The 12,422-nt window shown below is 38.2% G+C and overlaps 1 protein-coding gene across 15 annotated transcripts in view; it reads right to left on the bottom strand.

Moving 5' to 3' along the window:
• Eya1 (EYA transcriptional coactivator and phosphatase 1) overlaps window positions 1–12,422 on the bottom strand; it is a 419,270-nt gene that overhangs the window by 130,233 nt on the left and 276,615 nt on the right. For 10 of the 15 annotated variants that reach the window (XM_019205234.2, XM_019205233.2, XM_033760575.1 and 7 more), the window contains 3 exons: window positions 11,977–12,054; window positions 1,944–2,013; window positions 1,496–1,641 (listed from right to left, as the gene is read on the bottom strand). In XM_019205234.2, the coding sequence (XP_019060779.1) occupies window positions 1,496–1,641; window positions 1,944–2,013; window positions 11,977–12,054 (294 nt within the window). Of the gene's footprint in view, window positions 1–1,495; window positions 1,642–1,943; window positions 2,014–11,976; window positions 12,055–12,422 lie in introns of those variants that run through there. The other 5 variants (XM_010609015.2, XM_010609019.2, XM_010609016.2 and 2 more) reach the window with 4 other exon arrangements.

Below are 12,422 nucleotides of genomic sequence, written 5' to 3'. Positions count from 1 at the left end.
AAAAAAAAAAAAAAAAAAAAAAAAGAGGAAGTACAAGGCTAACAGCTTAGGCAACATCAGAGGAATCACTGACAGCAGTGGGAAGTCGATATTCCTTTAGTATTGAGCGTACCGGAAAATACACTTACATTTCAAATATTCACCTTCCAATTAGAATTGAAGCATATAAATCAGGGACTGCCTTGACTCATATTACAGAAAAAACTGTACAATTTAGATCGCATTTTCTTCTTTCATCACGAGTAGTTTAAAAGAAAATTATAGATGATTTTGATTCATACCTAATACTATTAAGAGAGACTTTGATTAAAACTTATAGAACTCAAAGATAAGCTTAGAAAGCCCATTTTAAGGCTATTTCTAAAGTCTGCTTTAAAAGTACCTAGTTAGGTAACATTTAGTTCTGATTGTTTTGGAATAAAACTACAAAAGTAAGTTACACATAATTTAGACATTTTTATTTATAATTTTACATATGTATATACGGCCAATTTGAATTTAAAACAGAATTAAAAGAAGTAATTTAGCCTCTAATTATTAATACACTTGATCTTAGCCAAAAGGCCGAGAAGTGACAGCTTCCAATTGTTAATGTAATGCTTTAAAAAGAGCATTAAATCTTCCAATATACTGTAGAAAAGAGTATTATAAAAGAATATAGATAAAGCACAGAATCATTTATTCTACCAGTCCTTTCCTCCAACAGTTCAGGTACTTTTTCGTAACCACTAGTTTTATCTTTTAATGAAATGCCAATAATTCATATATTTGTTTCAGGTGTTCAAAATTAAAATGGCAACTCCTTTGAACAAAAGGTATTTTGCAATTTGAAGACTTTTTAGATGGAACTTTGAGATTTGGCTGGTTTTATTTTTAATTTACAGGTATTGACCCTGCAACAACTGAGTTAAATTACACCAAAATAAAGATAATCTCCAGGTAGGATGGAACGAATGGCGATGTGAGCTTTAAATGTTTCCTGATTTGCCTCTTCAAAGTGCAGTCCAGGAGGTGATAGGTAGATCACTTTTCCTAATGGTTGATAATACTGAAATTTGATAATACAGCCACCCTCTAAGTTTAGAGCCACAGTTTGTTGAATTCCCTGTGTACTTCCCTAATCAGAGGAAGGCATCTGATAAATAGGAAATGGATCTTTACTCCAAAAGACTTCATTCACAGAAGTTTTATCACAAATATGCAGACAAATACTTTGGATTCCAGTGCCAAGTGCTCAGATAGCAAATTCAGAGTTGAGACATAAGTGGGGAAAAAGGAGAAGGAGAGGGCGTATGATCCATGCAGTGTTTGCCACCTCTGACCACACGATAAGAGTTCAGTTTATACAATGCCCACGAAACCAATCATATTAAGAATTTAGACACAAAAGAAGACAGCACTTTCTAATGTGGCCAATGCCCACAATCTGTAAGTCCCACTTAAAGACACACACACAAAAGGCAACCGACACTATCACAATGGGCAGATTACTCACCGTAGGAGGAAATTCCGTATGGCTGTCCGGGCTGTGGGTACGTGGCGTACGCTGTGGCTTGTTGCATTCCTGGGGTAAACTGTGTTTGCCCATATGCAGCCATAGTTTGTGAGGAAGGGGTAGGGAGAATATGTGGGTATGGTCTGCTATTTGTCAGAAATGACAGAAAATAGAAAGCCCATGCATTAGATGGAAACATGCAATTAACAACCACATCACAAATTCCAGTTAAAGAGTGTATTTTAAAGTCAAACTTTCAAAAATAACAAAGCACTGAAATGCTTCAGCGTCTCTACTAGGTGATGCTCAATACAAATTTGTGTAAATATATTTCAGCCTCTATGGAACAGGATTTTATTTAAATTAAGATGTAACACGTGGGTACAGACATGACTTGAAATTAAAGTCTACTCAGAAAAGTTATTTATTAAGAGAAAATACATCTTACTTGGAAGGATAAATCTGTTGTGGGGAGAACTGGTGAGTTGGTCTTGGACTAAAGCTGCTGCTCCCGACTGCTGAGGGAAAAAAAGAAAAAAAAAATGACCCAAGAAGTACACAAAATACATAGACAACCTCGCTATATTTTGAACTAGGGCTCTCCCTGTTGCGATTTCCGATATTTCACCTTTGTAACCCACAGAAATGACAATGTGGTATCATTTGACCCGACAGAAAACACAACTTTAAACACCTGCCTGCATACTCCGATGCCTTTTACAGTGGCAGTTCTTTAAGAGCACACGGAGTCCTGGCTCTCCCGAAGAGAGATGCCAAAGGGGAGGGCTGGAGCTGAATTGCAGGGCTGGGCAGGACCATGAAAGATCCTCCGGCCTATTGTCTGTGAGCAATGGGAACTCACAAACCCGAGCCCACATTACCAAGAAACGCGCTCTGTGCTCTAATCTTCTTTCAGGTGAGTAGAAATGGAATAGGATAGATCTCCATTTGGCTGCGTTGATTTAGCAATGTTTTTTAGTAAAAATGCGTTCCTATAACTACCTTAAACTTCTCAAGTTGCAGACTAAGCCTGTTTTTTCTTGTGCAGACCTTGGTGTCCTTTTGCCTTTTAGTTATACACGTTCAACATCAATGTTCAGGTAAAAAAGCTTTTAAAAAAACCCAGGCATTTAAGCATTCAAGCAGAACTCCTTTTCTTTTAACCAGATTTACCTGATTCAATATGTTTCAGAAGAACACTAAACCCCTAGCACACATTCTTTCATTGTCATTTGAGCTAAAGAAGCAAAAATCTATTTTAGTTCGCATAAAGCCTTAAGTGGTAGTTCTTAGTTTTTGTTAAAAAGACAAAATACATATATGTGTGCACGTGTGTAGAAAATCATGCATGTATCTATAACTACATACACACATTTACATCTGTTTGTATAGTTAGATGGATAGACAGACAGACAGACTCACAATTTTTTCTCCCCTTCAAATTTTTTAATCTCCACCTGGTTAAGATGCATATTCTCCAGGAACAATTATTGTAAGATGTTAATGTTGTTTTCTTTCACTAATTATTGCTGTCTTCAGAGGTTCTGTTATTTATACTAGTCTTCCAGGTGAAGACCCGAGCCTGGTCTTCTACAACTAATGTAATTAGACGTAGTCATTAGATGACTAATGTAATATTCTACATTAAATCCTTTCATAAGGTTCCAGGCACTCCAAGTTTGATGTATTTTTATTGTATTTTTTTAATCACATCAATTCGTGTAAGGGTCTCATGTTTAACCATCCAGCTTTTGTTCCAGATGATAGTAGCAGCATTAGCCTAGCATCTCAAAATCTATCGGCAATCCTTTCTGAGTAAAATAAGCAGGGCCTAATCTGGAGACAATAGAGCAGGTCTAGATCAGTTCTGTTCTCACAGGCTGCCAGACATCCACCATCTGGCTGTCAGAGTGGCCGCAACATATGGGCTCTATACTGAAGAGATGGCAGAACAACCCAGCTGGTGTCCCCTTGTCATCTGCAGACAATGAGTCACTACTGTTCTCCTTCCTGCAGATGTACACAGGCAGTGACAAGTTTTGTGCTTATCTTGTGAGAAGGCTGACACACAAGTAGCCATGGGAGGATGGGCTATACAGTGTGGTTTATAGAAGGGAGGGATCCGAGAGAGAACACTTAGACTGTGGAGACCACCACCTGCCCAGTTGTCTCCAACTGCAGCCTCCTCTGCTTCACCTTTCTAACCCCAGAAAGAGGCCATGGGCAATAGGAATTTATCTAGTGGGTTACAGAAGAGTGTTACTTTCCTTAGGTCATCATAGTCAAGATAGTTGCAATGCCACCTGATGATTTTATTCTCTTCTAGCTCTATATTTCTGTTTTTCAAATTGTGGGTCATGACTTACAAAAGTTCATGAACTCAATAGGTTGTGGCAAGAAATTTCTACAAACAAACAAACACTATAGAAGATATTAGGGTTATTACACAGAGTAAGTACTGTGAAGCTTGGATTTAAGATTATCTAGAGTGAGTGTGTGTGTGTGTGTGTGTGTGTGTGTGAGTACATGTGCATACACACCTTTATCTATGTCTATATCTCTATATATCTGTATCTGTCTGTGTATATCTGGAAAAAGAGATTTGGAGGTTGCAGAGTAGGATAATTAAACTGAGAATTTGGAATCAGAATTCAATTTTCAGCTGAAATTTGAATCCCAACTCTTTTATATGGCTATTCCTTCTAAGTCTCAGTATGCTCACCTACAAAATTATGGCAATAATACTACCGACACGCCGCAGGATTATTGTGAGGACTAAATGAAATAATTGACATAAAGTAATTACAATATCTGTGTTAACATTTTTTCAGATTTCCATTATCTTTGTCCCCAAACTTGCTCTTCCTTCTGTATTTTTAATTCTACCCAACAGATAGCATCACCATCTGTTCAGCAAAATGTTTTAAAAAGTAAGATTCTTTAGCCTAGTCTACACATGAGCAACTCAGGGCTGATAAGAGTAACACATTCAAGCAAATAAATTGAAACACTGGTATTTGAACCCAGGTTTGCCTCACTCTTTTCACTGAAACATAGTATTCGTTCTAACCCTTAACCAGAAACTAAAAACCGAAAAATCATCTCATCTCCTCCATTTCCTGACCTGTGAGGTCATTCACCTGTCCTAAATCCACATACGGCCTACTGGTCCACCCACTGCCTGCACATACATCCCTCCTCTTGAGACTCAAGTCCCAGCTCAAGCCTTCACTTGGATGACCTCAGCAGCTATGCAGCTACTTTCTTGGTGCTCCACACTCAGGAATGGTCACCCGTCCTCCTCTGCCTCCACTATTGCCACCACAGTGATGTACCCTAAGTGGAAACTTCTAAATATCCACGCTCCAGCTTACAATCTTTCCACTGGTCACATTATCCCTAAGATAAATTCCAAATTCCTTGGCAGAGTACACGGAGAGATGTAAGCTTCAGTTCTCTTCTGGGTTTATTACTATGCAGTCTTTCTGGACTTCAGGTCTCTTCCACATGTCATGAAATCTTGTTCCTTCCTTGTAATGATCTTCTTTCCTCTGCCTGACAAACACTCCACCACTGAGACTAAAACATCTTTTCTTTTTGGGTAATGCCTCCCCTTGTACTTTCTTGGAATACTGCAAACACTGGCAACGTGGCACTCACCACACTGCTTTATGATTAGAGTATTCAGTGCATAGAAGTTAGTTCCCTCTGCCAACCATGAGTTTCCTGGGCCAGGATCTTCTTATTCACACATTTCCTCAACAACTAATAAGACTTGGCATATGGTAAGTTATTAAAAAATAATACTTGCATAATAATAATATGAGATTTAGATCACACACGAAGTAGATTTTTAAAACCAAAAATCACTTAAAGAATGGTTCAGTTATTTGATGTTTTTCATAAACATAATAAACCTGATCCAGTTCTCTAGCAGTATAAATTAGAGTAAATAGTATTCTTTAGGAAATAAATGTAAAGGACATATGATGTGAACTTGCTGCTATTTACCTAATTAAGTGCACCTAGAATTATTATATTAGATTTCAATTGCTATATAATGAAGCCTTATCTTTTGGGATTTCTCTAAATCCAAACCCTTGCAATCTCTTCTTGGCCTGCAATGAAAAATTTGCAATGCTATGCCTCAAGTACTTTATCCCTTAATAGCCTAAAACATTCTTTAATCAGTAATCCAAGAACCCAGATTAATTTTAATTTCCTGGGACCAGAATAACCTAAAGCAAAGAGAATGTTCAAGATCAGCTAGTAAGGTAAATGAACAAGCCATTCACCATTTGCAAACTTTAAACTATACATGCCACGAAGCTTTGGGAATAACCAACCAATACCTTTCTATTTTAGCACATTTCTTTTCAATCATTCCATTCTTTCTCTGAACTGCATCCGTGCAAATACAGCGAAGTCCTGCCAATGAAGATGCACTGGGCATAAGAAGGCAGGCTTGCTCCTGAGTGACCTGCGACTCTTCTGGTTGCCTTAGTGAAAAGTTATTAGAAGGGGCAGCCCGGAAACCCCCACCTAACTCAACCTTCCTTCCTTTCCTGTCTCATCTTCGTCTTTCCCCTAACATAATTCTGGCACATTTATTCCTGCCCTGGTGACTCTTCTAGGAGATGCTAGCTAACACAGAATCATTCTTCTGAGCCAGGGTAATGCTGGTTTCCCTGTGTCCACTTGGCCCCTTTCCACCCTTCTCTCCACAAATCCTTTTCCATACTACAAACAGTGATTTCTTAAACATAGAAGTTAGATCATTCCACAACTCAGCTTACCCTCAACCCCAAGCCTTCCATTATCCTCAACACAAACTTTTCCCCTTACTTCACCAAGATTTCTGCTCAGATGACCTCTTCTCAGAGAACTCCCCTCTACAGAGACCAGCCACTCTTCAAAGTGAACGCCTTGATCAGCTTTTGTTTGATTCACAGCACTTTTCATGGCCTATTATATACACTAAAACTCACTATTATGTATGTATTATCTATCCCTTCTGTAAGAATGACTATTCCATGAGGGCAGGGACTTGTCTGTCTTTTACTCTGCATTCCGAATCAGTAGAACACTGCCTTTCTCATGGTAGGTGCTCAACATATAACTGTCGAATGCGTGAATCAGAACCACCATGCTATCTTTTCATGACCAACAAAAAAATTAAGAAACCATATACGTCACACAGATATTTCTTCCACAGAAAAATGTTCCTGTTCCTATTTTCAAATATCACCAGACATCAATAACAACTGACATTTTGTTTGATAACTTAATAACAAATTTAAGCTTTATAAAAATGGCAGAAGTAGCGTACAAAGATAGTATAAACACACTGTTTTCAGTCCTTGCAGTTCTTAAAATGTAAACCATTAAAGCATTGCTTTGCACTGGTAAAAGTGAATGAGCAAAATTTTACTGTTTTAAGAAAATGATACATGATCTTGCAATTTTCTTTTCAGCCACATGCCTTGGAAAACCGACCGGTTTCCCAAAAGCAAGATACCTGAGGAATTCTCTGGAGCAGAGTGAGTCTCATGGCCTTCTTAGAGCTTCTGGATGCTAGCAGTCCTTGAAAGACAGAGGTGGAACCACCATCACTAACATTAGAGTGGACCTATTTCTTCTTTTCCTTGCTGCCTACTTGCCAAAGACATCAAGAATAGATGGGATTTGTATTTTAAGGGCATATGAACTTATAAGCCATCATGGCAAAAGGATATACCAATGATAATCACAGAGGTAAAGATCAATTTAAAAGTTAAAGGTTTAGCGACTTCCATCTTTGGTGAACCAAAGCCCTGTTCACAGCCATTCTAATATGCCTTGATTTTTGCATCTTTACTCATATTAAATATTAAAGGCAGTACAAAAATCAATTTCCATGGTGTTCTGTGCTTTCTCAATCTTGCCTCGACTCTTCAGCTCACCCAATTATTTCTTCTTTGTCCAACAGACAATCTGTGGAAAACAGGAATCTTTCTGGTTTCAGCCACTTCACCCAATTATCCTCACTATCCCACCATCTTCATCTAAGCTCTTTTCCAAGGACATTTCTTCTCCTGCACAACTTTTTTAAGTGGAAGCTGCATATTATGCCAGATTCCAGATATCAGAAAGATTGCAGAAAACGTATCCTGGCTGCTGATTCGCCAAAGCATTGGATTTCTGTTCTCCTATAAAATCTTTCCTTCTCTGAGGTTCATAAGAGTGCTTATGTGGGTGATGCCACCTCCTGAACATGCCTTGCATTTGTCAGAAAACTTAGGACTTTGCTATGTTTTGGGATGAGCCCCAGTATTATCCTGTGTTATAACAGTCTACAACTTTCTCATTCTGCCTAGGTCTTGACTTGGCCTCCTATAGCCCAAGCCACACCATAATCCTTTCTTCCTCACCCCGTGGTCTCAAGCCACAAGGATACTGACCAGTTCATTCACTTAGGCAAACATTTACTGAGCATCTCTTTGCTCAATACTATATGATGGCCATGGGCACTGAAAGTGTGGATAAGACAAACCCAGAATCTGTTCTCATAGGCTATAGCTTAGAACAAAGACAGCACTGAAAAATAACTTTAAAAGTAGTGATGCAGGGCTCAGGAAGGGAAGCATAGAGAACTGGGAAAATGTGGTGGCAGCCTCTGTGCTGTGAGATCAAGGAACACCATTCTTTCTAGACTTTTCATTCTTTTTTTCTTATTTTCTATGTTCTGAAACCTTATCAAGAGATTCAGGACCCCTACCATTGTTATTTCCTCTCAAGTTATTAGCTGCATCTTCTCCATCTACATTGGATGCATGAATAATTATTTCAAACAATTCTCTCACTACCATCTTCAGTTCTTGCACTTCCACTTTGAGTTCTCTTCCACTTTCTCCGACATTCTACCTGGCACGTCTTCAATCTTCAATCAAACCGAAACCTTTTTACTTGGGTTCCTAAGTCTTTGTAGGGAAAGAACATTCCACCTAATGATTGCATGTTCAGTAGCTCCACCTTGTTTGGACTTTTACTTCTACCAACATTCCTCTCCTGTATTTTTAAGCAGCCTTGTGTTTGCCTATTACCCACAGCATCTATTTTAATGTCCCCCATCGCTTCAAGCTCACCCGCCTATTCCTTTTCTCATTTTGTGCCACTTCAGAGGCAAAAGTAGAAGCCATCACTCCTTTTTGTTCATCTGCTAGTTTGTCCAGCAAATATGCATCCATGAGAAATAAAGCTCCGAGCACGGATGTAAAGGCCCTGTGGGAGGCAGGCAGGTCCAGGGTGAAGGGACTCAGTGCACAGGCACACCCTTGGGGCATATCCTGAAGGGAGAGGAACCACGGTAAGCGAGGAGGTACGCAGCAAGGTGGAGTCATTGCAGCCAGATGGCAAGGCAATGGGCCTTGCAGGTTTTTATAGGAATTCAACTTTCTCCCAGAGATAAATGGGGGTCGCTGAGGGAGGGGGGCTTGATAGAAGAATCAGATAGGAATTCCTAAGACAAGCTCTTCTATATTACTTTCCATTGCTGCTTCTGCAATGTTTCAATAGAAATTAGTCCTTTACCAGGCAGATCCACTTCTGTCTTGGATTGAAAATGTTGCTGTCCCATCAGGAGCTTTCCTTCACTAATTATTCTGTTGTGCCTGTACTTTTGACCTCTACTTCCATGAAGCCTATACCAGGAGCACAAAGCCACCTTGACCTTCTCAGTGTCACCTCTTTCTCTACTGTACCTCCTCTTCCCTTCTCCATCGCATTATATATTTAGAAAGACCTTGTTCCCTTTCTTCAACCATGTCCTTGCCTTTTTCATTAAATCACTCATCCAGACAATAAACCTTATTAGCACATACTATGCTAGGAACTATGTTGGAGAAACAGAAATGGAACATTCAGTAGGGAAAAGAACAGCTAAAGTCTATCTTTCTAAAATCCCTGCGGGGTATATCCATTGATGCTTCTCAGCTGTTTTTGTTTTGTTTACTTTGGCATAATTTGAGACTTGCAGAAAAGTTACAAAAATAGTATGAAAACTCACCAGATATCCTTCATCCAAAGTGCTCAGCATTTTATTTCGTGAGCTTTATACTTTACATATACCCTCTGTGTATTTGTATGAGTGTGAATATTTACACATATATATCTCACATTTTACGGGAGTCACCAATGTGATGTCCTTTTACTCATAAGTACTTCGATGTGTATTTCTTAAAATCAAGGAATTTCTTCACCACAGAAGAGTTATCAAAATCAAGAAAAACAAGGATGCAATACTATTATCCACACATAGTTTCAAAACTTAATTATCTCTTTGCAGCACACAAAGGCTAATTTGTACTTTAAAAAAATATATAAATGTTACCCATAGTCACTGTTTTAAAAAACACTGGGAAAAACACAAAAGCAAAAAGAATAAAATTCAAATATAATTCCACCATCCAGAGAGTCACCATTAATTTTTGTACCTACACATAGGCACATAATCATGTATATCAATGTCTTCCCTTATAAATGATTATGCTAAAAATATTACTCTTCTGAACCCTGCTTTTTCACTTTCGATGCCATTAAGCTTTTTATTGAAATGTTTTATAAATGCTGTGAATCTGTCCTCTGGGCAGTGCTTCTTTGAAATTCTTCCCTGCTCTTACTTTAGTTCAGTGCTCACCCTTCTTCATGAATCATCTCATTTTCACATGACCTACGGCCCACCTCGTGTGTGTGTGTGTGTGTGTGTGTGTGTGTGTGTGCGTGTGTGTCCATGCCTTTCCTGGGTTCTGTCTGCAGCCTTGTTATAGCCTGTTAACTAACTCCTTGTACACTTTCAATATTTCCATTCCAAATCTTTCCTGAGCTCAAACCCCTAGTACAGCTGACATCTTCAGCTGGGGACGCAACACACCCACAGCTGAGCTCACCATCTTTCCTTATTGGTTATGGTCCTCTCACATTCCCTGACTCACACCTTCTCTCTCTTCTTACTCACCCCCTGTTCTATTGGTTATAACTATAACTTTTTCTTCACAGTGACAATGAACTCCTTAACTACCCACTGCAGTGTGTTATCTGAGGCCTTCAATATTTCTTATACAAATTAATACAAACAAACCTCCTACTGGTCTCCTGACTTCAGTTCACCTGCTTCTAATCTATTAGCCCCAAGTCATGATTCTGGATGGTGAATGTATGCATGCAACTTCTTTGGATAAATCCCATTACACTTAGGATAAAACAAACTCACGTGGGACACACAAGCCTCATCTTACTTTGGCCTTTCTCCACAGCACACCCTTGCCGCTCACCGTACACACCAGGACTACTAAACCATGAGCAGTTTCCTTGTGTTTCATTTTTCCGTGCCATGGTTCCCTCCCATAGAGGGCCCAATATTTCTCTCCCTAGTTCTACATGTGTTTTTTTCCTACTCAGTTTTAAAAACTCAACACAGGCATCTATTCTAGAACACCTTCCCTGACAAATCCAAACTAGCCTTACTCGGCCCCTTCTTGGATGTTCTTGTGCTCTCCACTTATTCCTCTGCCATTATCAGATTGTGCTGCTTTGGTCATCTTTCACCCCATTAAGGCCTGAACTAGGACCCTAATAGCACCAATAAAACTGCCTGGCATAAGTCAAATTCTAGTAAATGCTTTATGAGAGAGCAAATGGCTGTAATAGTCATTGCCTCCATCTGGTATCATTTGTATCAAAGTTGTGCCTTTATATTTAATTTTCTATCTATGTATAATTCTTTTGCATTGTGGTATATATTAAATAAATGATCCTACGAGCTAGATTAAATTGACCAAATTCACGAAAGCATAGCACTTGTGCTTGAAAGGTTTTACAAATATAGCAGATAATATGAAAAGGACTAAACATCTAAGAATTATCTGATACAAATGATTTTTAAATGAAACAGTCCAGGCTGCATAACTTGGCAAATGTATAATCAGGTTCTCATACTTCATTATCACTTTCTTATCAGTAATTTCACTATGACAGATGTGAAATTTGGATCTTTTTGTCTACCAGAGACATATTTTATTAATGTCAAAAAGATAAACTAACTTAAAATTTTAATGCTGTTTCATAGAGACTATTTAATTTAGATCTACAGTTTGCATGAGAATTAGTTAGATAATGGCTTGCTAAGTCTTAGGAAGTTAAAAAAAAAACAACAAAATTAAATTTTATCTACCCAGATTTGCATGATTGGAAAAATGATACAAATGAAAGAGCAAAGTCATTACAATAATAAACATAACATTGTAAAGGAAAACAAAAGCCCTTCCATCACCAACATTTCAGCAAATGTTTTATCACACTAAATAAAAATATCAATTGTTCAGATGATTCTGAACAAATCAATCTTATATGTACATGTATATTCAGCACATAAATATATACACACATATAAAACTAGGATATATAATATTTAGTGTTAATGTAAAAATGTAAGATTCATTCCTTACCCGAACCTGAGAAATTGTCTACCGACCCGTCCGCTGTTGTTGAAGCTATTTCACTGCTGCTCATTGGCTCTATTTTAACTATAAAAATAAAATGTATCAAATTAATAGTTATTGGTAAAGGCAAGGTAGAGAAATACAGCATCAAGAAGCAAAATCCAATAATATGTTGTATACAAGAAACACACCTCGTGCAAAAAGAAGCCCATAGACTGAAAGTGAAAGGATGGAAAACAATTCTCCATGTGACAGGAACCCAGAAAAAAGCAGGGGTAGCAATCCTATTTGCAGACAAAGCAAATTTCAAACCAAAACTAATTCTAGTATTATTGATGTAGGACGGTATTGTATCATACCTCTGTGAATGTAAAATATCTTGTACCTGCTTTATGATACATAGTAGGAACTGTGCTTTATCAGACCTATTTTTAAAGATATTACTCTAGAAT

The sequence above is a fragment of the Fukomys damarensis genome, unplaced genomic scaffold, assembly GCF_012274545.1.
Source record: "Fukomys damarensis isolate Sample0158 unplaced genomic scaffold, DMR_v1.0_HiC HiC_scaffold_5, whole genome shotgun sequence".
Taxonomy (NCBI): domain Eukaryota; kingdom Metazoa; phylum Chordata; class Mammalia; order Rodentia; family Bathyergidae; genus Fukomys; species Fukomys damarensis.
This window is presented reverse-complemented; position numbering and strand designations above follow the sequence as displayed.